Source organism: Diceros bicornis, chromosome 25 (genome assembly GCF_020826845.1).
Source record: "Diceros bicornis minor isolate mBicDic1 chromosome 25, mDicBic1.mat.cur, whole genome shotgun sequence".
In the NCBI taxonomy this organism is placed as follows: domain Eukaryota; kingdom Metazoa; phylum Chordata; class Mammalia; order Perissodactyla; family Rhinocerotidae; genus Diceros; species Diceros bicornis.
Genome location: NC_080764.1, coordinates 666,324 through 693,161, shown reverse-complemented (window position 1 = coordinate 693,161; position 26,838 = coordinate 666,324). Strand labels below are relative to the sequence as shown.

Here is a 26,838-nt window from a genome sequence, read left to right as displayed (position 1 = left end):
GTATTGCTTTGATGACTTTGATATATTTAAATAGATAATGTATTAGCTCTTCAATTGACTAGAGGATTAGAGGAGTGTATTTCACAAATAACCCAAAATCACAGTTAAAATAAACCTAAAATATTCATGAAATAGACTGAGTGTAAAATTTATATACATTTATCTGTAGGGCTAAGATATAGTATAGAGGGTGGGGTAAAGTAAGACACAGATCTGTTTGTGTGATCTTATAGTTTGGTTTAAAAATTGTTTTTTTTGTGTACACTCAGGCACATTTATATGATTATATAAGCATAGAAAATATCTGGAAGGATACACACCCAGCAAGTTGTTAACATTTGTCATCTTCGTGAATGTCGCAAAGGCATTTTATTTTTTGCTTATACAATCCAGTCACTCCATAAATAGTAACATAGTGCCTATTATGTGCCAGGTATTGTCCTAGGCTCTCGGTATATTTTCATAAGTAAAATAGAAATGGTTTTACTTATTGTTGTGTTTACAGTAACAAGAAAAATCCTCCATGCCGTGCTGGAGCTTGTAACCTATAATTCTGTGCTGTTGGAATTTGCTTTTTTGAGCATGTTTTAAATTTATAATAATTCAGATTTTTAAATTATGTGTAATATTTACAAACCCTCTTACCATTTTATAGCCCCTCTTCAAAAATGCAAAAATGATAGTTTTGGAATGCCTTCACAATTACAGAAAAATCTGTAAAGGAAACAGCAAAAGGTTTCCGTTAAAATCTGTGTATTTCATATCTGATGTCTGTTTTGTTCTGAAAGTAGAAAGGGGTCTTCACTGGACACAGATGCAGTGTCATCTGCAAAACTCTGTGGTCACCTCATTTACTGGTCCTCCCACTGCCTGAGTCTCAGGGAGGGTCTGTGATGCTGACCGTGGGTGCCGGGTGAGGAAGGTGTGGCTGTTGAGGGGGGTCATGTTCCTGAGGGGCTGAATCTTAATACTTTTAAATGCAGAACATTATCTTTTTATGGATTAGCTAGGTTGCAGATAAGCTCAACAGCATTTCACACATCGACCACAATGGAATTACAGGGACCAGATTTACCTTCCCAGTTTACGTAACTAAAAACCAGACAAGATGCGTGAAACAGCAGTTTCAGATATTGAGCATCAGATGTCATAGGACAGTGATTCCTGAGAGGGAGGAGACAAATGAGGTACCCTGTGATGGCCCCAGCTTACAGCCCTCAGAGAGTTTGCAGGCCAGGGAGCAGAATGGGGGAGCCCAGTGGTCTCCTGAGTGGAGGAGACAGCACCTGGCAGTGTAGGACAAGATGGATGGAGTGCACAGGGTGCAGTACTGGTGGGGAAGGCAGGACAGAGCATAAGCTTGCAGGGTCTGCAGAGGGCCTCCCTTGATTTTTCAGCTGAGGACCCACGGTGCTCACTTTTAAGGAAAAGACCTGAGTCTGGGAAAAAACCCCTGGAGAGAGCAGAGGGAAGAATCCTGAGTTCCCACAGCCAGAGAAGGAAGACCTCATAATTCACAGGTCCTCAGGCAGAGTCCTCAGAGGGTGTTGCCTGAGGAATGAGGCAAGTCTAACCCTGGAACGTAGGCCCCTCCCACCCAGACTGACAAGGTGAGAGCGCAAGCCTCAGACATGTCCAGCTCTCTCCAGGTGATTAGCCGTATCCCACAACAAAGATCAAAGATAGTTCTAGGAATATAAACATATCCAGCACCATCAAGGTGTAAAAATCACAATGTCTGGTATGTAATCAAAAAATAAACTGAAAAACATAACCCATAATAAGAAATTTCAGTCAATGGAAACCAACCCCGAAAATAACACAGTGGTAGAATTAGCATACACAGACATTAAAACAGTTATAACTAGATTCCAGATGCTCAAGAAGGGAGAGGAGGACGTGAGCATGGTCAGTGGAGACGTGAAAGAAAAGACACAAATTTATCTTCTAGAGGTGAAAAACTCAATGTCTAAGATGAAAAATAGAATTAACAGCAGACTAGACACTACAGTGAAAGGATTAGTGAACTTGGAGACACAATGACAGAAACTATGTGAAATGAAACAGAATAAAAAGAATCTTTAAAAACAAAAAACCTAAAACTGCTCTTAAAAAAAGGTATGTTTTAAAAACAGAGCATCAGGGGGCCGGCCCGGTGGCACAAGCGGTTAAGTGCGTGCGCTCCGCTGCAGTGGCCCGGGGTTTGCCAGTTCGGATCCCAGGCGTGCACCGACGCACTGCTTGACAAGCCGTGCTGTGGCGGCATCCCACATAAAGTGGAGGGAGATGGGCACAGATGTTAGCCCAGGGCCAGTCTTCCTCACCAAAAAAAAAGAGGAGGATTGGCAGATGTTAGCACAGGGCTGATCTCCTCACAAAAAAAAAAACAACAGAGCATCACTGAGCTGTGGGACAACTTTGGGCAGCCTCACCTACAAGGGGTTGGCGTCCCAGAGAGCAGGGCGGGGGAGTATTTCAAAAAATATTGAGCAGAAATTTTCCTAATTTGATGAAAACTATAAACCTGCAGATTCAGGAACCTCAACAGACCCTAAGTACAAGAAATACGCACCAAGGCACATGATAGTTAAATTCCTGAAAGTCACTAAAAAGCAAATCTTAAAAACAGAAAGTTCCATTGTATGCAGAGGTTCAGAAATCAGAACTAGAGCAGACTTCTCACTGAAAACAGTGTAAGCTGGGAGACACTGGAAGGACATCTTCAAAGTGCTGAAGGGAAAACTCACCCTAGAGTTCTGTGCCCAGTGAGCACTTTTCCAAAAGGAAGATGAAACAAAAACTTCTTCAGACAAAAGCTTCAAGATAGAATTAGTCACCAGCAGACCCACACTACTAGAAATAGTGGTCCTGTAGACATAAGGAAATGATGCCAGAGGGAAATGAGGGTCCCCACAAAGTCATGGAAAGGACCAAAATGATAAACATCTGGATATGTTTAAAGAGTTTCTCATTTTTAAGAAAATCTCTTTAAAAAATAAATGACTGTTTTTTATTGATTTTTTGCGTGTGTGTGAAGAAGATCAGCCCTGAGCTAACATCCGTGTTAAGCCTCCTCTTTTTGCTGAGAAAGACCAGCTCTGAGCTAACATCTATTGCCAATCCTCCTCCTTTTTTGCCCCAAAGCCCCAGTAGATAGTTGTGTGTCATAGTTGCACATCCTTCTAGTTGCTGTATGTGGGACGCAGCCTCAGCATGGCCAGACAAGCGGTGCGTCGGTGCGCGCCCGGGATCCGAACCCGGGCCGCCACTAGCGGAGCACACGCACTTAACCGCTAAGCCACGGGTCCGGCCCTATTGATGTTTTAATAGTTTATAACATTGTGAAGTTTTGGGTTGTACATTTTTGTTTGTCCATCACCATATATATGACTCCCTTCACCCCTTGTGCCCACCCCCCACCCCCTCTGCCCCAGGTAACCACAATACAGTTTTCTCTGTCCATGTGTTGGTTTATCTTCCAGATATGAGTGAGATCATACAGTGTTTGTCTTTCTCTTTCTGGCTTACTTCACTTAACATAATACCCTCAGGCCCATCCATGTTGTTGCAAATGGGACGATTTTGTCTTTTTTTATGGCTGAGTAGTATTCCATTGTGTATATATGTACCACATCTTCTTGATCCAGTCATCAGTCGAGGGACACTGAGGTTGCTTCCATGTCTTGGCTATAGTGAATAATGCTGCAATGAACATAGGGGTGCATAAGCCTCTTTGGATTGTTGATTTCCGGTTCATTGGATAGATTCCCAGTAGTGGGATAGCTGGATCATAGGGCATCTCTATTTTTAATTCTTTGAGGAATCTCCATACTGTTTTCCATAGAGGCTGCACCAGTTTGCATTCCCACCAGCTGTGTATGAGGGTTCCTGTTTCTCCACATCCTCTCCAATATTTGTTGTTTTTTGTCTTGGTGGTTATAGCCATTCTAACGGGCATGAGGTGATATCTTAGTGTTGTTTTGATTTGCATTTCCCTGATGATTAGTGATGTTGAACATCTTTTCATGTGCCTATTGGCCATCTGTATATCTTCTTTGGAGAGGTGTCTGTTCATTTCCTCTGCCAATTTTTTGATCAGGTTGTTTGTTTTTTTGTTGTTCAGTTGTGTGAGTTCTTTATATATTGTGGAGATCAACCCCTTTTCAGATGTATGTTTTGCAAATATTTTCTCCCAGCTGGTGAAATTGTCTGTTCATCTTGATTCTGGTTTCCCTTTGTCTTGTAGAAGCTCTTTAATCTGATAAAGTCCCACTTGCTTATTTTTTCTTTAGTTTCCCTACACTGGGTAGGCATGTCATCCGAAAAGATTCCTTTATGACCAATGTCAACTAGTGTGTTGCCTATATTTTCTATTCTATGAGTTTTATAGTTTCAGGTCTCACCTTCAGGTCTTTGATCCATTTTGAGTTAGTTTTTATGAATGGCAATAGCAGATGGTCCACTTTCATTCTTTTGCATGTGGCTGTCTAGTTTTCCCAACACCATTTATTGAAGGGACTTTCCTTTCTCCATTGTATGTTCTTAGCTCCTTTGTCAAAAATTAGCTGTCTGTATATGTGTGGTTTTATTTCTGGGCTTTCAATTCTGTTCCATTGATCTGTGCCTGTTTTTGTACCAGTATCACGCTGTTTTGATGACTATTGCTTTGGTAGTATGTTTTGAAGTCAGGGATTGTGATGCCTCCAGCTTTGTTCTTTTTTCTTAGGATTGCTTTGGCTATTCAGGGTCTTTTGTTGCCCCATATGAATTTTAGTGTTCTTTTTTCTATTTCCGTGAAGAATGTCATTGGGATTCTGATTGGGATTGCATTGAATCTATAGATTGCTTTAGGTAATATAGACATTTTAACTATGTTTATTTTTTTTTTATAATTTTTTTTTTATTTTTCCCCCAAAGCCCCAGTAGATAGTTGTATGTCATAGCTGCACATCCTTCTAGTTGCTGTATGTGGGACGCAGCCTCAGCATGGCCGGACAAGCGGTGCGTCGGTGCGCGCCCAGGATCTGAACCCGGGCTGCCAGTAGCGGAGTGCGCGCACTTAACCGCTAAGCCATGGGACCAGCCCTATGTTTATTGTTCCAATCCATGTGCATGGGATGTCTTTCCATTTCTTTACGTCGTCATCAATTTCTTTCAATAATGTCTTGTAGTTTTCATTGTATAGGTCTTTCACCTCCTTGGTAAGATTTATTCCTAGATATTTTATTCTTTTTGATGCAATTGTATATGGTATTATCTTTTTGAGCTCTCTTTCTGTTAGTTCGTTATTAGCATACAGAAATGCAACTGATTTTTGTAGATTGATTTTGTACCCTGCTGTAGTTGTTGATTATTTCTAATAGTTTTCCAAGGGATTCTTTATGGTTTTTTATATATAAAATCATGTCATCTGCAAATCGTGAGATTTTCACTTCTTCGTTGCCTATTTGGATTCCTTTTACTCCTTTTTCTTACCTAATTGCTCTGGCCAAAACTTCCAGTACTATGTTGAATAGGAGTGGTGAGAGTGGGCAGCCCTGCCTTGTTCCTGTTCTCAGAGGAATGGCTTTCAGTCTTTCCCCATTGAGTATGATGTTGGCTGTGGGTTTGTCATAAATAGCCTTTATTATGTTGAGGTACTTTTCTTCTATACCCATTTTGTTGAGAGTTTTTGTCATAAATGGATGTTGTATCTTGTCAAATGCCTTCTCTGCGTCTATTGAGATGACCATGTGGTTTTTATTCTTTGTTTTGTTGATGTGATGTATCACGTTGATTGATTTGCGGATGTTGAACCATCCCTGCGTCCCTGGTATGAATCCCACTTGATCATGGTGTATGATCTTTTTAATGTATTGCTGTATTCAGTTTGCCAATATTTTGTTGAGGATTTTTGCATCTATGTTCATCAGCGATACTGGCCTGTAGTTTTCCTTCTTTGTATTGTCTTTGTCTGGCTTTGGTATCAAGGTGATGTTGGCCTCGTAGAATGATTTAGGAAGTGTTCCATCTTCCTCTATTCTTTGGAATAGTTTGAGAAGGATGGGTGTTAAATCTTCTTTGACTGTTTGGTAAAATTCACCAGAGAAGCCATCTGGTCCTGGACTTTTATTTTTTGGGAGGCTTTTGATTACTATTTCAATCTCTTTACTTGTGATTGGTCTATTCAGATTCTCCATTTCTTCTTGGTTCAGTTTTGGGAGGTTGTATGAGTCTAAGAATTTATCCATTTCTTCTAGGTTGTCCAGTTTGTTGGCATATAATTTCTCATAGTATTCTCTTATAATCCTTTATATTTCCATGGTATCCATTGTAATTTCTCCTCTTTCAAAGATTTCTAATTTTATTTACTTGAGTCTTTTCTCTTTTTTTCTTAGTAAGCCTGGCTAACGGTTTGTCGATTTTGTTTATCTTCTCAAAGAACCAACTCTTTGTTTCATGAATCATTTCTACTGTTTTTTTTTGTCTCAATTTCATTTATTTCTGCTCTGATTTTTATTATTTCTCTCCTTCTGCTGACTTTGGGCTTTGTTTGTTCTTCTTTTTCTAGTTCTGTTAGGTGTAATTTAAGGTTGCTTATTTGGGCTTTTTCTTGTTTGTTAAGGTGGGCTTGTATCGCTATGAGTTTCCCCTCTCAGGACCGCTTTTGCTGCATCCCATATGGTTTGGTATGGCATATTTTCATTTTCGTTTGTTTCCAGATAGTTTTTGATTTCTCCTTTAATTTCGTCAATGATCCATTGGTTGTTCAGTACCATGTTATTTAATCTCCACATTTTTGTCACTTTCCCAGTTTTTTTTTTTTGTGGTTGATTTCCAGTTTCATAGCATTATGGTCTGAAAATATGCTTGTTATGATTTCAATCTTCTTATGTTTATTGAGGCTTGCTTTGTTTCCCAACATATGGTCTATGCTTGAGAATGTTCCATGTGCGCTTGAGAAGAATGTGTAGTCAGCTGTTTTTGGATGGAGTGCTCTGTATATGTCTACTAGGTCCATCTCATCCAGTTTTTCATTTAAGTCCACTATTTCTTTATTGACTTTTTGTCTGGATGATCTATCCATTGATGGTAAGTGGGGTATTAGGATCCCCTACTGTTACTGTGTTGTTAATGTCTCCTTTTAGGTTTGTTAATAGTTGCTTTATGTACATTGGTGCTCCTATGTTGGGTGCATATATATTTATAAGTGATATGTCTTCTTGGTGGAGTGTCCCTTTTATCATTATATATTTCCCTTCTTTGTCTCTCTTAACCTGTTTTAAAAAGATAAATGACTTTTAAAGCATGGATGAACCTGGAGGACATTATGCCAAATAATAAACCAGTCACAGAAGACAAGTGCTGCATAATTCCTCTCAGAGGAGAGACCTAAAACCATCAGACTTGTAGGGTCAGAGTAGAATGCTGGTTCCAGGGGCTGAAGGGGAATGGAGGGCTGGTAATCAATTGGCATCATGTCTCGATTATGCAAAATGAGTAAGTTCTAAAGATCAACTGTACAGCGTTGTTCCTGTAGTTAATAAATACTGTATTGTATCCTCAAAGATTTATGAGGGAAGATCTCATGTTAAGTGTTCTTACCACAATAAAATTTTTTTTATTGAGGTCTTATTGGCTTAAAACATTGTGTAAATTTCAGGTATACATCACACTATTTCAGTTTCTTTATAGACTGCATCGTGTTCACCAGTAGTCTAGTTTTTAATCCATCACCATATATATGTGCCCCTTTACCCTTTTTGTCCTCCCCCCACCTGCTCCTCCTCTGGTAACCACTAGTCTGTTCTCCTTATTTATGTGTTTATCTTCTACATATGGGTGAAATCAGATAGTATTTGGCTTTGTCCCTCTGACTTATTTCACTTAGGATAATACCCTCAAGGTCTATCCATGTTGTCGCAAATGGCACAATTTTGTCTTTTCTATGGCTTAGTAATATTCCATTGTGTGTGTGAGTATATATCTTTTTTCTTTGTCCATTCATTTGCTGATGGGCACTTGGGTTGCTTCCACTTCTTGGCTATTGTGAAGAATGCTGCAATGAACACAGGGGTGCATAAGCCTCTTTGGATTGTTGGTTTCACGTTCTTTGGATAGACTCCCAATAGTGGAATTGCTGGATCATATCGTATATCTATTTCTAATTTTTTGAGAAATCTCCATACTGTTTTCCATAGTGGCTGCACCAGTTTGCATTCCCACCAGCGATGTATGAGGGTTCCCTTTTCTCCACATCCTCTCCAACACTTGTTGTTTCCTGTCTTGTTAATTATAGCCATTCTGATGGGTGTGAGGTGATATCTTATTGTAATTTTGATTTGTTTTTCCCTAATAATTAGTGATGTTGAACATCTTTTCATGTGCCTGTTGGCCATCCATCTATCTTCTTTGGAAAAATGTTCATATCCTCTGCCCATTTTTTGATCGGGTTGTTCATTTTTTTATTGTTGATTTGTGTGAGTTCTTTATATGTTTTGGACGTTAATGCCTTGTCAGATATGTGATTTGCAAAGATTTTCTCCCAGTTGGTGGGTTTTGTTGATGGTTTCCTTTGCTGTACAGAAGTTTTTTAATCTGATATAGTCCCATTTGTTTATTTTTTCTTTTGTTCCCCTTTCCTGAGTAGACATGGTATGCAAAAAGATGCTGCTAAGACTGATGTCAAAGTGCGTACTGCCTGTATTTTCTTCTAGGAGTTTTATGGTTTCAGGTTTTTACATTCAAGTCTTTAATCTGTTTTGAGTTAATTTTTGTGTATGGTGTAATATAATGGTCTACTTTCATTCTTTTGCATGTGGCTGTCACAATAAAATTTTTTAAATTTTAAAAAAAGATAATTGACTTTTTAAAGCTGAAGTAATAACAATGTAGCAATGTATTGTGGACATATATTGTAACAATGTATTGTAACATATATAGATCTAAAATATACAATAATAGCACAAGGGATGGGAGAAGAGAATATTATTGTAAGTTTCTTATACTGTATGTGAAGTAGTATAATTTGCTTGAAGTAGACTGTGATCAAGGATATGTACTATAAACCCTAGAGCAACGACTAAAATAACAATACAAAAAGTTATAACTAATAGACCAACAAAGGAGATAAAAGAGAATCAAAAAATGGTTAACTGGAGAGTGACATCAGCATCATGGCAGAGTGAGCTTTCCCGTAAACTCTTCCCCCAATAAGATACAACAAAAGGGACAGTCACAGACCAACAGTGGATTCCTAGACAGCAAAAAGGAAGATAGGAAAGATCCACCCTGCTGCACATCTGAGAGTAGACGTGCTGGGGCCCCCAGAGGAAGTGGGGAGAGGTAAAGAGAAATCCTCTCCCTTCCCATCAGATCAGCGACCCGGGTCCATGCAGCTCCCAGAGAGGGGGGAGGGGCAGCTCTCTGCAGGGAAACCATAGCTCTTCGAGCTCTCTCAGACAGTAGGAAACTCCCACACAGAGGACTCAGAACTGCTGCAGGGGTGCCATCAACATCTGAGCACTCCAGGAGAGCGGATAACGAGGGGTGAGCCAGAAGCCTCTCATACCAGGGACCCAGCGGGCAAGAGACAGAGCCCCCCACACCTCCTCACATGCCCAACACTGCAGCTCAGCCGACCAGACCAGACAGTGGCCCGACTGATCCCAGCGAGCAGCTGGGGCAGAGCACAGGGGGCTCAGATTACACAGCCTTGAACCACCACACAGTGGCGGCTGGTGAAAACTGCAACCACATACTTCCAGGGTGAGGAAAAACAAAGTGAATACAGGAACCACAACGCAAAGGTACATGAAATCCCCAGACCAGAAGGAAAATGACAACCATCCAGAAACCAACCCTGAAGGCACAGAAATCCATAACCTGAATGACAGAGATTTCAAAATGGCTATCATTAAAAAAACTCAACGAAATACAAGGTAACACCAACAAACAATTCAACGAGATAAGGAGTTTCTTCACAGAAGAGATTGAAATCATAAAGAAAAACCAATCAGTGCTGATGGAGATGAAGAACACAATGGAGGAGATAAAGGACAATCTGGAATCTTTAAAGAACAGAGCTGACAATATGGAGGAAAGAATTAGCATTATAGAGGATAGGAATACAGATATGCTCCAGATGGAGAAGGAGAGAGAACTAAGACTAAAAAGAAGTGAAGAAAGTCTCCGAGAAATATCCGACTCTATTAGGAAATGTAACATAAGAATTATAGGTATTCCTGAGGGAGAAGAGAGGGAAAAAGGAACAGAGAGCCTATTCAAGGAAATAATAGCTGAGAACTTCCCGAATCTAGGGAAGGAGCAGGAAATACCAGTAAGTGAAGTCAATAGGTCGCCTAAATACATCAACAGGCAAAGGCCCACTCCACGGCATATAGTGGTAAGGCTAACCAGAGTCAATGACAAAGAAACAATATTAAGGGCAGCTAGACAAAAACAAAAAATAACGTACAAAGGAACTCCCATCAGGCTCTCAGCGGATTTCTCAACAGAAACTTTACAGGCTAGAAGAGACTGGAATGATATATTCAAAATTTTGGAAGACAAAAAGTTTCAGCCAAGAATACTCTATCCAGCAAAAATATCCTTCAAATATGATGGAGAAATAGTAACTTTCCCAGATAAACAAAAGCTAAGGGAGTTCATGGCCATGAGACCCCCACTACAAGAAATACTCAAGGAGGCCCTCAGGCCTGAAAAAAAGAAGAGAAAGGGAATACAAAGCTTGGAACAAGGAGAAAAATAGGTAGGCAAGATCAGAAAAATAGTAGATCTTTACCGGAATAGGTTAGCAACCATTTAAATACCAAAATCAAAGATCAAAGGAAGGAAATCACCAAAAATAAATATAACCTCATCACTGTAAACACACACCCACAACACAAGATAGAATAAGTTGTAACAAGAATGACTTAGAAGGGGAAGAGGAAAGAGATTGAATTGACTTAGTATAAGGAAATAGGAGGCCATCAGATAATGGAATATCTCATACACAAGATTTTTTATGCAAACCTCAAGGTAACCACTAAACAAATAATCAAAACGAAATCACATATGATAAAGAGAAAACTAGAAGAGTCATAAGACAGAACAACCAAACTGAATTGGCAGTCCGAAACAAATGGGACAAGAAACAAAGGAAATGCAAAAGAACCTGAAAATAAGTGACAAAACAGCAACATTAAGCCCTCATATATCAGTAATTACCCTAAATGTAAATGGATTGAACTCTCCAATCAAAAGATACAGAGTGGCAGGATGGATTAAAAATCAAGACCCAAAAATATGCTGCCTCCAGGAAAAACATCTCAACTCTAAAGACAAGCACAGGCTCAGTGAAAGGATGGAAGACAATACTCCAAGCTAATGGCAAACAAAAGAAAGCAGGTGTTGCCATACTCATATCAGGCAAAGTAGACTTCAAGAAGGGCAATATATAATGATAAAAGGGACACTCCACCAAGAAGATATATCAATTATAAGTATGTACACACCCAACATAGGAGCACCAAAGTATGTAAAGCAACTATTGACAAACCTTAAAGGAGATACTAACAACAACACAGTAATAGTAGGGAATCTTAATACCTCACTTACACCAATGGCTAGATCATCCAGAGAAAAAGTCAATAAGGAAACAGTGAAGTTAAATGAAAAACTGGACAAGATGGACCTAGTAGACATATACAGAGCACTTCATCCAAAAACAGCTGACTACACATTCTTCTCAAGCGCGCATGGAACATTCTCAAGCATAGACTATATGTTGGGAAACGAAGCAAGCCTCAATAAATTTAAGAAGATTGAAATTGTAACAAGCATCTTTTCAGACCATAATGCCATGAAACTGGAAATCAGCTATGAGAAAAAAACTGGGAAAGCGACAAAGAAGTGGAGACTAAACGACATGCTACTGAACAACCAATGGATCATTGAAGAAATTAAAGGAGAAATCGAAGAATATCTAGAGACAAATGAAAATACAACATACCAACTCTTATGGGATGCAGCAAAAGCAGTCCTAAGAGGGAAGTTCATAGCAATACAGGCCCACCTTATCAAACAAGAAAAATCTGAAATAAGCTATCTTACGCTATACCTAACAGAACTAGAAAAAGAAGAACAAATAAAGCCCAGAGTCAGCAGAAGGAGAGAAATAATAAAAATTAGAGCAGAAATAAATGAAATTGAAACAACAACAACAAAAAAAACGTAGAAAGGATCAGTGAAACTAAGAGCTGGTTCTTTGAGAAGATAAAATTGTCAGACTCTTAGCCCGACTCACTAAGAAGAAAAGAGAGATGGCTCAAATAAAGTTAGAAATGAAAGAGGAGAAATTACAACAGATAACAGAGAAATACAAAGGATTATAAGAGAATACTATGAAAAACTATATGCCAACAAATTGGGCAATCTAGAAGAAATGGATAAATTCTTAGATTCATACAGCCCCCCAAAACTGAATCAAGAAGAAATAGAGAATCTGAATAGACCAGTCACAAGTAAAGAGGTTGAAACAGTAATCAAAAACCTCCCATAGGGGCTGGCCCCGTGGCGCAAGCGGTTAGGTGCGCGCGCTCTGCTGCGGCGGCCCGGGGTTCGCTGGTTCGGATCCCGGGCGCGCACCAACGCACTGCTTGGCAAGCCATGCTGTGGCGGCGTCCCATATAAAGTGGAGGAAGATGGGCACAGATGTTAGCCCAGGGCCGTCTTCCTCAGCAAAAAAAAGAGGAGGATTGGCAGATGTTAGCACAGGGCTGATCTCCTCACAAAAAAAAAAAAAAAAAAAAAAAAATCCCAAAAAGTAAAAGTCCAGGACCAGATGGCTTCTCTGGAGAATTCTACCAAACATTCAAAGAAGATTTAATACCTGTCCTCCTCAAACTATTCCAGAAAATTGAAGAAGATGGAACACTTCCTAACACATTCTACAAGGCCTGCATCACCCTGATCCCAAAGCCCAACGAGGACAACACGAAGAAGGAAAACTACAGGCCAATATTGCTGATGGACATAGATGCAAAAATCCTCAACAAAATATTGGCAAACCAAATACAGCAATACATCAAAAGGATCATACACTATGATCAAGTGGGATTTATACCAGGGACACAGGGATGGTTCAACATCCGCAAATCAATCAGTGTGATACATCACATCAACACAATGAGGAGTAAAAACCACATGATCATCTCAGTAGACGCTGAGAAAGCATTTGGCAAGATCCAACATCCATTTATGATAAAAACTCAACAAAATGGGTATAGAAGGAAAATACCTCAACATAATAAAAGGCCGTATATGCCTAACCCACAGCCAACGTCATACTCAATGGGGAAAAACTGGAAACCATTCTTCTGAGACCAGGAATAAGACAAGGGTGCCCACTCTCGCCATTTATTCAACATAGTACTGGAAGTTTTGGCCAGAGCAATTAGACAAGAAAAATAAATAGAAAGGGTGGCTGGCCCGGTGGCACAGCGGTTAAGTGCTCACGCTCCGCTTCAGTGGCCTGAGGGTTCGCTGGTTTGGTTCCTGGGCGTGCACCGACGCACCACTTGTCAAGCCATGCTGTGGCATATAAAGTAGAGGATGATGGGCACGTATGTTAGCCCAGGGCCAATCTTCCTCAGCAAAAAGAGGAGGATTGGCATCGGGTGTTAGCTCAGGGCTGCTCGTCCTCACAAAAAAAAAGAAATAAAAGGTATCCAGATTGGCACAGAGGAAGTGAAACTCTCACTGTTTACAGTCTATATGATTTTATATATAGAAAATCTTAAAGAATCCCTTGGAAAACTATTAGAAATAATCAACAACTACAGCAGAGTTGCAGAGTACAAAATCAACTTAGAAAAATCAGTTGCATTTCTGTACTCTAATAATGAACTAACAGAAAGAGAACTCAAGAATACATTCCCATTTACAGTCGCAACAAAAAGAGTAAAATACCTAGGAATAAATTTAACCAAGGTGGTGAAAGACCGATACAATGAAAACTATAAGACATTATTGAAAGAAATTGATGGTGACATAAAGAAATGGAATGATATTCCATGCACATGGATTGGAAGAATAAATATCGTTAAATTGTCCATACTACTTAAAGCAATCTACAGATTCAATGCAATCCTGATCAGAATCCCAATGACATTCTTCACAGAAATAGAACAAAGAATCCTAAAATTCATATGGGGCAGCAGAAGACCCCAAATAGCTAAAGCAGTCCTGAGAAAAAAGAACAAAGCTGGAGACATCACAATCCCTGACTTCAAAATATTCTACAAAGATAAAGTAATCAAAACCGCATGGTAGGGGCAGGCCCGCTGGCGTAGCGGTTAAGTTTGCACATTCTGCTTCGGTGGCCCAGAGTTTGCCAGTTTGGATCCTGGGCATGGACCTACTCACTGCTCATCAAGCCATGCTGAGGTGGCATTCCACATAGAAGAGCTACAACTCTACAACTATGATATACAACTATGTACTGGGGCTTTGGGGAGAAAAAGAAAAAACAAAAAGGAAGATTGGCAACAGATGTTAGCACAGGGCCAATCTTCCTGGGGGGGAAAACAAACAGGGCCGGCCCGGTGGCGCAAGCGGTTAAGTGTGCGCACTCCACTGCGGCAGCCCAGGGTTCCCTGGTTCGGATCCCAGGCGCGCACCGACGCACCGCTTGGCAAGCCATGCTGTGGCGGTGTCCCGTGTAAAGTGGAGGAAGATGGGCACAAATATTAGCCCAGGGCCAGTTTTCCTCAGCAAAAAAAGAGGAGGATTGGCAGATGTTAGCTTGGGGCTGATCTCCTCACACACAGGAAAAAAAACAGCATGGTACTGGTACAAAAACAGACACACAGATCAATGAAACAGAATTGAAAGCCTTGAAATAAAACCACACATATACGGACAGCTAATCTTTGGCAGAGGAGCTTAGAACATGCAATGGAGAAAGGAAAGTCTCTTTAATAAATGGTGTTGGGAAAACTAGACAGCCACATGCAAAAGAATGAAGGTAGACCACCATCTTCCACCACACACAAAAGTTAATTCAGGATGGATCAAAGACTTCAAGGTAAGACGTGAAACCGTAAAACTCCCAGAAGAAAATAAAGGCAGTACACTCTTTGACATTGGTCTTAGAAGGATCTTTTCAGATACCGTGTCTACTCAGGCAAGGGAAACAAAAGAAAAAATAACAAATGGGACTTCATCAGACTAAAGAGCTTCTGCAAGGTAAAGGAAACCATGAACAAAACAAAAAGACAACCCACCAACTGGGAGAAAATATTTGCAAATCATATATCCAACAAGGAGCTAATCTCCAAAATATATAAAGAACTCCTACAACTCAACAACAAAAAAAACAACGTGATCAAAAAATGGGCAGAGGATATGAACAGGCAGTTTTCCAAAGAAGATATACAGATGGCCAACAGGCACATGAAAAGATGTTCAGCATCACTAATCATCAGGGAAATGCAAGTCAATACTACACTAAGATATCACCTTACACTGGTTAGAATGGTTATAATTACCAAGGCAAAAAACAACAAATGTTGCAGAGGATGTGGGGAAAGGGGAACCCTCATACACTGCTGGTGGGAATGCAAACTGGTGCAGCCTCTATGGAAAACAGTATGAAGTTTTGTCAAAAAACTAAAAATCAAAATACCGTATGACCCAGCTATTCCACTACTGGGTATTTATCCAAAGAACTTGAAATCAACATTTCAAAGAGACATATGATTTCACTCATATGTGAAAAATAAACAAATACATGGGCAAAGAGAATAGATTAGTGGTTACCAGAGGGGAAGGGGGTTGGGGGGTGGGCATAAGGTGTAATGGGGCACATATATATGGTAAATGACAAATAATGGTGTACACCTGAAATTTCACAATGTTATAAACTATTATGACATCAGTAAAAAAATAAAATAACTGAAAGTAGGCAGAAAAAGAGGGACACATGTTCAAGTCCACTATCACCTTCCTGATCGTTGGCCCACTTGTCCGGTCACTTACTGAGAGAGGGGTATCGAGATCTCTGTGGACTTAGAACAGCTGAGACACATAGAAAACAAATACCAAGGTGATATATTTAAATCCAACCATATCAATAATCCCATTAAATGTACGTGTTCTAAACACTGCAGTTAAGAGATAGAGACTGTCAGGTTGGATAAAAAAGAAAGACCCGACTATATGCTGCCTGTAAGAAACTCATTTTAAATATAAAGACACAAGTTAAAAGTAAAGGATGGAAAAAGATACCATCAAAAGAAAGATGGAATGGCTATATTCATGTCAGACAAAGTAGGTTTAGGAGCAAAGCTAACCAGGGTGAAGAAGATTCTGTCATAATAATAAAGAAGGGACTTGAGGAATGTGTAACAACCCTACATGCTTATGTACCTAATAACAGCTTCAAAATACAGGAAACAGAAACTGATGTAACTACAAAGAGAAATAGATTGCTCAGGACAGTCAGAGATGTCAGTGCTCCTCTCTCAGTGATAGAAAAAGAAGGCAGAGATGTGTGCAGGCGTGGTGGGCACCAGCACCCAAGTCGACCAGCGTGGCCTGGAGGACTTTTTTAGGACTTCACCCAACAGGAGCTGAGTACCTCCACTTTGTTTAGAAGTGGACACGGAACATTCACCAAGGGAAACCTTATCTGGGGCCGTAAAACAAGTCTCAAATTTAAGAGGATTAAAGTCATACAGAATATCTTCTCTAACCATAATGGAATTAAATTAGAAATCAGTAACATAAAGATCTCTGGAAAATCCCCACATATCTTATAGCACTAAATGCCTGAATTAAAAAAGAATAAAAGTTTCAAATGGATGACCTCAGCTTCCTCCTTAGAAAAGTAGAAAAAGAAGAATAAATGGAACCCAAACTAAAGAAAGAAAATAATAAACTAATATTAGAGTAGAAATCAATGAAATAGGAAACAGAAACAATAGAGAAATCAGTGAACCCAAAAGCTGATTCTTTGAGAAGATCAATAAAATTGCTAGACCTCAAGCCAAGACTGATCAGGGAAAAAGAGGAAAGACAAATTACCAGTATCAGGAAGGAGAGAGGTGACATCATTATAGAATCTACAGATATTTTTTAAAAGTTATAGGAATCTTACTGTGGTGGTCAGTTTTGTGTGTCAACTTGACTGGGCCATGAGGTGCCCAGACATTTGATTAAACATTATATCTGGGTGTGTCTGTGAGGCTGATTCTAAATGAAGTGAGCATTTGGATTGGTGGACCGAGTAAAGCAGATTGCCCTCCCAGTGTGGGTGGGCCTTGTCCAGTCCACTGGAGGCCTGAAAAGAACAGGCTGAGTAAGAGGGAACTCCTCCTACCTGACTCCCTCGAGTTGGGACATCGGTCTTCTCCTGCCTTTGGACTTGAGACGTCGGCCGTCCTGGGTCTTCAGCGCCCACAGCAGGTCTTGGGCTTTTCAGCCTCAGTAGTCACATGAGCCACTTTCTTATAATCGATGTCTTTATACAGATTTACACATATCCTATTGGTTCTGCTTCTCTGGAGAACTCACTTATGTGTGTATATTTATATGTATGAGAGAGACCATGAAGGTTCATCCTAGGAATAAGAAGCTGGTTTAGCATGCCACAGTCAATCAAGGGAGTTCATCATATTTATCACCATCTCTGTAGATACAGAAAAGACATCTGACAAAATCCAACATCTATTCCTGATCAAAACTCGCTCAGCAAACTATAGAGATCGCAGGGAACTTCCTTTCCCTACACAATACCTACTTGGTGAGTGACTAGGGCTCTTTCCCCAAGATCAGGATCGGGGCATGTCTGCTCCTGCCGCTTGTGTTCAACAGGGCATTGTTGCAGGTTCCTGGCAAGAAGAATGAAAGGCGTCCATATCACATAGAAAATCGGATGGACTCTTAGGTGCAGCTGTTAGAACTAATAAGGGGTTACCACACTTGCAGGATAGGAAGGTCTCTATACAAAAGTAAATTGTTTGTATATATACTACTAGCAATAAATACTCAACTGAATTTTTTAATGCCATTTAAAATAGTATCCAAATGTTTTAAATATTAGGGATAAATCTGACAAAAGATGCCCAAGATTGTACACTGAAAACCATAAAATATTGATGAGACAAATTAACAGAAGACCTAAAAAATGGAAAGATACACAGCGTTCATGGGTCAGAAGACTTAGCATTGTTAAGATGCCTGTTCTCCCCAAATTATCTATAAATTCAGTGCTGTTTGAGTCAAAATCTCAACAGACTTTTTGTAGAAATTAACAAGCTGATTCTGAAATTCATATGGACATGAAAAGGACTTAGAGTTGTGAAAACAACCGAGAAAGAACAACAAACTCAAAGAACTCACATTGCCTGATCTTGAGTTGTATTACAAAGTTATAGTAATCCAGACAGTGTGCTTATGTCATCAGGATAAACAGATGTATCAGTGGAACAAAATAGAAAGCCTAGAAATAGACCCACACGTATTTGGACAACTGATTTTCTGCAAAGGTACAGTGGCAGGTAGAGTGGAGAAAAAATAGTCTTTTTAACAAATGGTGCTGGGACAGTTGAATATCATATGCAAAAATGTGTACCTGGATCCATACCTCGCAGCATTTACAAAAGTTAACTCAAAATGTTCGTAGTCCTAAATATAAAGCCTAACACTATAAAACTTCTAGAAAACAATGTAGGAGAAAATCTTCATATCCTTAGGCTAGGCAAAGGCGTTTTAGATGTGATGCTAGGAGTGTGACCTGTAAAGAAAAAATTGATAACTTTGAACTCAAATTAAATATTTTCCTGTTCAGAAGACCTTGTTAAGACAATGAAAAGACAAATGACAGACTGAAAATGATTGCAAATCACATATCTGGTAAAGGACTGGTATTGAGAATATATATTAAAGAACTCTACAAATTCAATAATAAACCCTCAATTTTAAAAATGAAGGAGACTTGGACAGATACTTTACCAAAGAATATATACAGATGGTCAATAAATACATGAAAAGATGCTCAGCAACATTAGTTGTTAGGGAAACACAAATCAAAACTACAGTGAGATACCACTGCAGACTTATTAGAATGGCCAGAATTGAAAAGACTGACCACTCCAAGGGTTATGAGCCTGTGGAGCGGCTGGAACCTCATGCAGGCTGGTGGGAATGCAAAATGGTGCAGCTGCTTTGGAAAAGAGCTCCTTCAGAAAGCTGAGCATATGCCTGCCATCTGACCCAGCCCTTTCACTGCTAGCTGTTTACCCCAGAGAGAGGAAAACGTATGTCCACACAAAGACTCAGGCGTGAATGTTCATAGCGGTTTTATTTGTAATAGTGAAAAACTGGAAACAGCCCAGTGTCCACCCGCAGTTGAATAGATTAACACATTGTAGTCTGTTCTTAAAATGGAATACTACTCAGCAGTGAAAAGGAGTAAACTGTTGATATACACAACAACATAGATGGACCTCAAAACAGTTCGTTACACTTGTGAAAGGTGTCAGACCAAAAAAGAGAATACTGCAAGATTCCATTTATGTAACATTCCAGAAAATGTAAGCCAGTCTGTGTGATAGCAGGAGGGAGCGACTGCAAAGGGGCGTGCGGGAACTTCTGGGCTTAATAGACGTGTTTACCTCTTTGATTGTGGTAATGGTGTCACTTGTGTATACATATGCCCAGACTTGTCAAATTATACACTGTGAATGTGCATACCTCAGTGTACTCTGCAAAACTCATACAGCAGGAGGAGGGTAAATTGCTATGACCTTCGGGACTAAAATTTGGCGGTATATATAAAATTTTTAATGTGAAACTTTTAGTGTAGCAATTTCCCTTCTAGAATTTATGCTATGAAAGTAATCACGTGATTGCACAAGGATATATGTGCAGAGCTGTTTGTAACAGGAGAAATTTGGAAAAACAGCTCTATTGGTCCAGGACAGATTCACTTTATGTTTAAAGAAACATACAAAAGCAATTCTTGTGCCGTTGACAAAGAAGCAATGCCATCGTTCTGCATTACCTGAAAGGTATGTGAGATTCTTCTTAGAGCAGAGTTCTCACTGGGCTCTCACAGGGAAGGCTTCTTCACATCACTGGGGGAGGGTCCTGCCTGGAGTTGGTTCTTGGGGGAGCGAGGGTCCTGGACTTGCCTTCAGCCACTGCGGGTTCTCCCTTGTAGGTGAGCAAGGTTAGCAGGAAGGACGCAGGAAGAAAATACACACTTTAGTCAGATGAAATGTAATCTTTGTTTTGGTGTCATCATCACAAAATTTAGTTTATTTTTATTTTATTTTATTTTATTTTATTTTATTTATTTTATTTTTATTTTTATTTTTATTTTTATTTTATTTTTTTGTGAGGAAGATCAGCCCTGAGTTAGCGTCCATGCTAATCCTCCTCTTTTTGCTGAGGAAGACCGGCTCTGAGCTAACATCTATTGCCAATCTTCCTCCTTTTTTTTTTTCCCCAAAGCCCCAGTGGATAGTTGTATGTCACAGTTGCACATCCTTCTAGTTGCTGTATGTGGGATGCCGCCTCAGCACGGCCGGACAAGCGGTGCGTCGGTGCGCGCCCGGGATCCGAACCCGGGCCCCCAGTAGTGGAGCGCGTGCACTTAACCACTAAGACATGGGGCGGGCCCAAAATTTAGTTTATTTTTAAAAGGGAACTCAAGAAAGAAACATAGGGGCTGATCCCGTGGCTTAGCGGTTAAGTGCACATGCTCCACTACTGGGGGCCCGGGTTCGGATCCCGGGCGCGCACCGACGCACCATTTGTCCGGCCGTGCTGAGGCGGCATCCCACATATAGCAACTAGAAGATGTGCAACTGTGACATACAACTATCCACTGGGGCTTTGGGGAGAAAAAGGGGAAAAAAAAAAGAAACATAAACCTTTTTAGCAGATTTTTATCAGATATTCTGTATTTTCATTGTTTTAAAGGATATAATCTATGATCCTTGCCAAGAGCTATTAAATAGATAAAACAAGTGGAACGTTGATAGATGTATATGTTTACTCTTTAAGCCCATGTAAACACAAAGCTTTATTTTTAAGCTGTTTTTCTGTATGATTATTTCTAGACTAGGAAAGACGTGAAGGACCAAACTAAACATGCAACAAAGGAGAGGCGGGTTGGTGCCCAGGACATCCCAGGGCCAGCGGCTCTGGCCGCAGAGACAAGCAGTCTGGGTGCGTATTGTGAGGGCAGCATGGTGACTGGTGCCTGGAAGATAGGCCCCTTGAGGAGTTCGCTCTCCTGTGAAGGAGAAGCGTGTGGTCTCTGACAGTTGTGTAACTAGAGAGATGAACGCTCTTTGTCTTGACTGAAAACCAAGCAGAGACTTGATGTTTTAGGTTCGATACTTTAAGACTTTCCTGATTATGGACTACTCTTGTCGACCTTTTTAAGATGGTGTCTCTGACATCTTGGGTGATAGTCCATATGTAAAGTGGAAGAGTGAATTGAATGGCCTGTGTTTCTGCTCTCAGAATGCTAAGTTCGTTTTCCTGACTGCCTAATGAAGCTCAGACAGGTTATTAGAGGGACTGTCTCACTGGTGGTTGTGCAGAAGGGCTTCCCTACCTGACTTGGATTGTATTGTAGCCTCCATGGCGGCCGGTGCTGATGTGTTCTCCAGCTGTCAAAGTTATTAGACCTCTGCCTAACACTGTTTTTCCACTTTGAATACAGTAAATGAAATTCAGATCCCTGAAGTGGGAGAGAACGAATTTTTCAATCCAGTGCTCAATGAAAACCAGAAGTTAGCAGTTAGAAGAATTCTGAGTGGCGACTGCCGCCCACTCCCATATATTCTTTTCGGACCTCCTGGAACTGGGAAGACAGTGACGATAATAGAGGCTGTTTTACAGGTAACGACAGACCACGGCACAGTCAACAGTGAACATAGCTCTGTGCTGTGTCCATGTTGTCAGGAAGCCTTAGTGTAAATTGTAGAAGCAGAAGGTTGGAAAGAGCTTGAAAAATTCCAGTTATTTCATATTTAACTATGTTTGTTTTATATTATTTATGTGAGTATGTAGGATTTTAAAAGCTTATTACTTACAAGTTTAGAAAGGAATCTCTTTCATTTTGGGAATAGTAAACCATTCAATCACATCAGGAAATTTTGCTGCAGAAAATTAGTTTCCTTTTCAGTAGCTAAAGCCACCATTCTGCAGAAGTTTCTAGTGTCTCCATTTGTATCTAAAATTGAGTTTGTGGAGATAGTATGTGTTTAGTATTTCTGCATCATTCAGGATTCAGATTAGCAAACGTGTCCAAGTGCCCAGCCAGCACTGTACTACGAGCCAGGCATGTGGGAATTAATCTGACTGGGCTTCTGCTCTGGAAGGATGGGATCTCGGAGAGCTCAGAGAACCCGCACCTGCTCTCCAGTCTTGTGGGCACGTTGTGCAATGGGCAGAACCGTCACCGTGTGTCATTGGGCCGTGTCTCAGGCACATGAGGGATTGATGTGAGCCCGTGTGGCTGAGTCTGCATGGTGAGCACTTGCGTGTCAGACTCACCACTCCACGTTTGCACTTGACGGGTTGACGTTCATCATCCTTTGTCTCTTTTGTGTCCTGGATGAAGATGTACTACACTTTGCCAGACAGTCGGATTTTGGTCTGTGCGCCCTCCAACAGCGCCGCCGACCTCGTGTGTTTGCGGCTGCACGAGAGCCAGATGCTGCGGCCTGGTGCCATGGTCCGCGTGAACGCCACCTGCAGGTTCGAGGAGGTGAGCTGTCGGAGAGCCAGGACTGAGAAATGGGTCTCACTTGGGCCGTCACTGTGATTAAATGATTAAATGAGTGATTAAATGAGTTTTATTCTTGAATATTTAATTACATTCTCATGCTTCCTTTATGAATTGGGCCTGCTCAGCATTTTTGGTTTGGGTTTTTTTGGGTTTTTTTTTTTGGTGAGGAAGATTGGCCCTGAACTAACATCTGCCAATCCTCCTCTTTTTGCTGAGGAAGGTTGGCCCTGGGCTGACATCCATGCCCATCTTCCTGTACTTTGGGTGGGACGTCACCACGGCATGGCTTGACAAGCAGTGCGTTGGTGCCCGCCCAGGATTCAAACCTGCGAACCCTGGGCCACTGAAGCATAGCACGCAAACTTAACCTCTCCGCCACCAGGCCAGCCCCCATGCTCAGCTTTATTAAATGCTGATGCTGCTCTTTTATTTGATCCCCAAATGTATTGTTTCTTTTTGGTTCTGTTTTATTGGTTTGGCTTTAAGTAACCCTTTAGGAAAATTAAAAGTTCCTGGTTTGCTTACAGAATGAAGTATTGCTAAACAAAAGAAATTGAACCTACAAAATACATAAAAAAGGCTCTGCAGGATTATATGTTATGTTCCTGGCTCTAGAGTCCATAAAACACGGACTAAATTGATATGGATATAAAATATTTTGATTTAAGAAAACATGTTAGGGCCGGCCCCGTGGCTTAGCAGGTTAAGTGCTCGCGCTCCGCTGCTGGTGGCCTGGGTTCGGATCCCTGGTGTGCACCGACGCACCGCTTCTCCGGCCATGCTGAGGCCGTGTCCCACATACAGCAACTAGAAGGATGTGCAACTATGACATACAACTATCTACTGGGGCTTTGGGGAAAAAAAGGAGGAGGATTGGCAATAGATGTTAGCTCAGAGCTGGTCTTCCTCAGCAAAAAAAAAAAAAAAGAGGAGGATTAGCATGGATGTTAGCTCAGGGCTGATCTTCCTCACAAAAAAAAAAAAAAAAACATGTTAAACCATTCCTGAGTCATAACTGAGAAGTGGCAACAGGACAGGGTTATCCTTTGGAATTCCTTTCATCTTTGTGATTATGTTCAATTTAAAGAAATGCTTAGGTGCTGGCCCCATGGTATGGTGGTTAAGTTTGGTGCACTCCACTTCGGCCACCCGGGATCGCGGGTTTGGATCCTGGCCACAGACCTACACCACTCGTCAGCAGCCATGCTGTGGTGGCGACCCACATACAAAATAGAAGAAGATTGTCACAGACGTTAGCTCAGGGCTAATCTTCCTCAGCAAAAAAAAAAAAAGCTTAATAATTTGGAAAATAAACTGGCTCCACTCCCTCCCTTCAGACAATCATTGATGCCATCAAACCATATTGCAAAGATGGAGAAGACATCTGGAAAGCCTCACGCTTCCGGATAATAATTACGACATGCAGCAGCGCAGGGCTCTTTTACCAAATAGGAGTGAGGTAAGCACTGGACATAGTTTAGGGCGTAGAGACCCACGTGTATAAAAGTCTGCATCCTCTTGGAGCTGATGCTTAAAGGGAGGCCATCAGCACAGAGTGCCAGAAACTGGGCTGGGGGTGGGGCGTGGACGGCCAGGGAGGGCTTTTCCAGGGAGGTGATGTTTGCACTGAGACCCCAAAGATGAGTGGGACCCAAAGCTTTCCCGAGGGGGCAGAGGATGAAGAAGGAGGTAGCGTGCCCGGCTGGGGAGAAGCCCAGGACCAGCCCAAAGCAGGAAGGAGCTTGATTTGCTGGAGGAACGGGAGGTGCCAAGGCGACAGTGACAGGAACAGGTCAGCAAACAGAGGTGGCAGGACCACCACGCGTGTGGGTGGGGGTGCCAGTGCCAGGGCTTTAGGAAGCTTAGAAGGTGTGAACAAGGAACGATGCAGTCTGTTAGAAATAACTAAATAACTATAGTTAATACAGAATTGAATACTTACGTGCTTGTATTCTAAAAAAGATACATAATGTTAAATTTTTTCGGCAGAAATTGGGACATGAGATAGAAAAATGAAAGTGTGCTGATTTCCTCCTCTTTCGTAGAGAGGTATCAGTGGGTGTCATTTGTGGAACTGACAGCTTGAGATTTACGAACTCAGGCCCGTGTTTAAAGATGTAAACTGACTACCAGTGGAAGGAGAAAGGTGAGGGGCCAGCACCGCTTCACTGGACCACAGTAGGAGCAGGGCCCAGTGGGTCTCTAATGCCGGGGTCCCGGCTCAGGCTCGGCCCAGGGTTTGTCTTGTCAGCAGTGGCTCTGCAGCTTTAGGCACGGAGTCCCTCAGGCATTACTGTGGGGCGGTGGCTGCCCTTCAGCCGGCCGAGGTGAAGGCTGCCCGGGGCCCAGAGCACACACGCAGTACTGTCCCCTGGGCTCCCGTTGGCGTGGAGGGTCAGAGTGGTGCCCTGGCTGAGAGCAGGCTGGTAAGGGTGCATCACGAGGCAGAAGGAGGTGAGGGCAGCAGTTGCCGTGTGGGAGCATAGCCCCAGCACCCCACCTTGAACAGCTCACCCTGACCTCACATCAGCCACATCAGGGAAACTGAGGCACAGAGAAGGGACATGAGTGCCCAGGGTCACAGCTGGTAAGTGGTAGAGCCAGGACTCCAGCCCATGCCTTCTCACGCCGGGGTGTGTTGTCAGTTGCCAACGGCAGACACAGGCGTAAGGAGCACGTGCTCTGACGTGGACTTCGTGTGGCTGATCTGCCGTGGTAAGCTCTCAATACTTTGTTCATTCCTGCCTCTCGCTTGTTTTCCCTCTGACTCTTTTTAAACAAACACATACATTGTGTACAGAGTCCCAGGGCTGACAGGAGCTCATTTAGGTCTCCTGATAGGCCTGTGGCCCCTGGTTATTCCTGACCAGGTGGCGCCCGCAGTGCAGACATGGCTGTGCGGCTGTGTGGTGTTGGTTGCTAGGACACTGATAGAAATGACCATTTAGGACATCTTTGGCTCTAGAGTCGGACACTTTACACACGTATTTGTGGACGAAGCAGGACAGGCGAGTGAGCCAGAATGCATTATTCCTCTGGGGCTGATTTCAGACGTCAGTGGCCAGGTGAGGCCTGTTTGCTGTGTGTGTTGTTGTCGTCCTGTCTTCCTGCAGTGGGAGGCGCTCTGTCTGCACAGGACAGTGGCAGGGTGATGGGCTCGGGGGAGCCCTGAGGACTCGGGCACCGTGAAGACACGGGCTGTGTTGTCATACACTTCATTCCTTTTGGACTAGGGGAGAGGGCTGCTTTGATTTCATTCATTCACTTATTAAACAGATGCTAAGAACTGTTGTGGGTGCAGAGCACAGGGTGAGGTCAGCACCTCTGGCCCCTGCTCTCCGTGACTGTATTGCTGGGTAAGGAGATCAAGGCATTGCCCTGGCTTACCAGCCTGGATCTGACCATTCTGCTCCCTTCTGCTGACTGCCTTGGCCCCTCTAACCCCAGTTGTCCTAGGCTGAGTCTTGGCCGTTTTCCTCGTCACACCCGCTGCTTCCTCCACTACTCATCCGTAGTAGTGACGTGGGGTCGTGTTGAACTCCCCCCTGCCTCCGCCTCCATTCTACACACTCACTCAAGGAGGGCCACCTCCTCCTATCTCAATCACAGAGACGGAGGAGCAGGCTTAGCCCAGCTAGGACGTGGCCCCTGGCAGGCTGCCTTGCCAGGCAGCTGAGTCCAGGTCTAGGGAGCCACCAGGGCGGGAGGGACAAGAGGCAGCATTAGGGAGAAAGATGGAACAGCAGAGACTTCCAGAAGACAGGGACAAGGCTGCCAGGTCAAGGAGCCGGTGGAAGGACTGCCCCGTGAGGGAGCTTGTGTCTCCAGCCTGTTTGGTTTTTCCATTTCCACTGTCCTTGTCCAAGCCATCGTCGTTTTGCGTGCTGGGGTGGGGGGACAGTTCCAGCCATGTGGCTGCACTCACGGACCCTTGTTCAGCCAGTCAAAGGGCCGGAGGCTGGCCTGTGGCTCTCTCACGATCCCCGACACTCACCCATTTGGGGCTGTGAGTCTACGTGTGACTGTCGTCACCTCTCCCCCTG

General features: G+C 42.1%; 1 protein-coding gene across 1 annotated transcript in view; it reads left to right on the top strand.

The window, feature by feature from the left end:
* MOV10L1 (Mov10 like RISC complex RNA helicase 1) overlaps positions 1–26,838 on the top strand; it is an 85,359-nt gene that overhangs the window by 46,489 nt on the left and 12,032 nt on the right. The window contains 5 exon segments of the mRNA XM_058568098.1: positions 21,114–21,222; positions 21,725–21,903; positions 22,628–22,774; positions 24,133–24,254; positions 25,761–25,860. Of these exon segments, the coding sequence (XP_058424081.1) occupies positions 21,114–21,222; positions 21,725–21,903; positions 22,628–22,774; positions 24,133–24,254; positions 25,761–25,860 (657 nt within the window).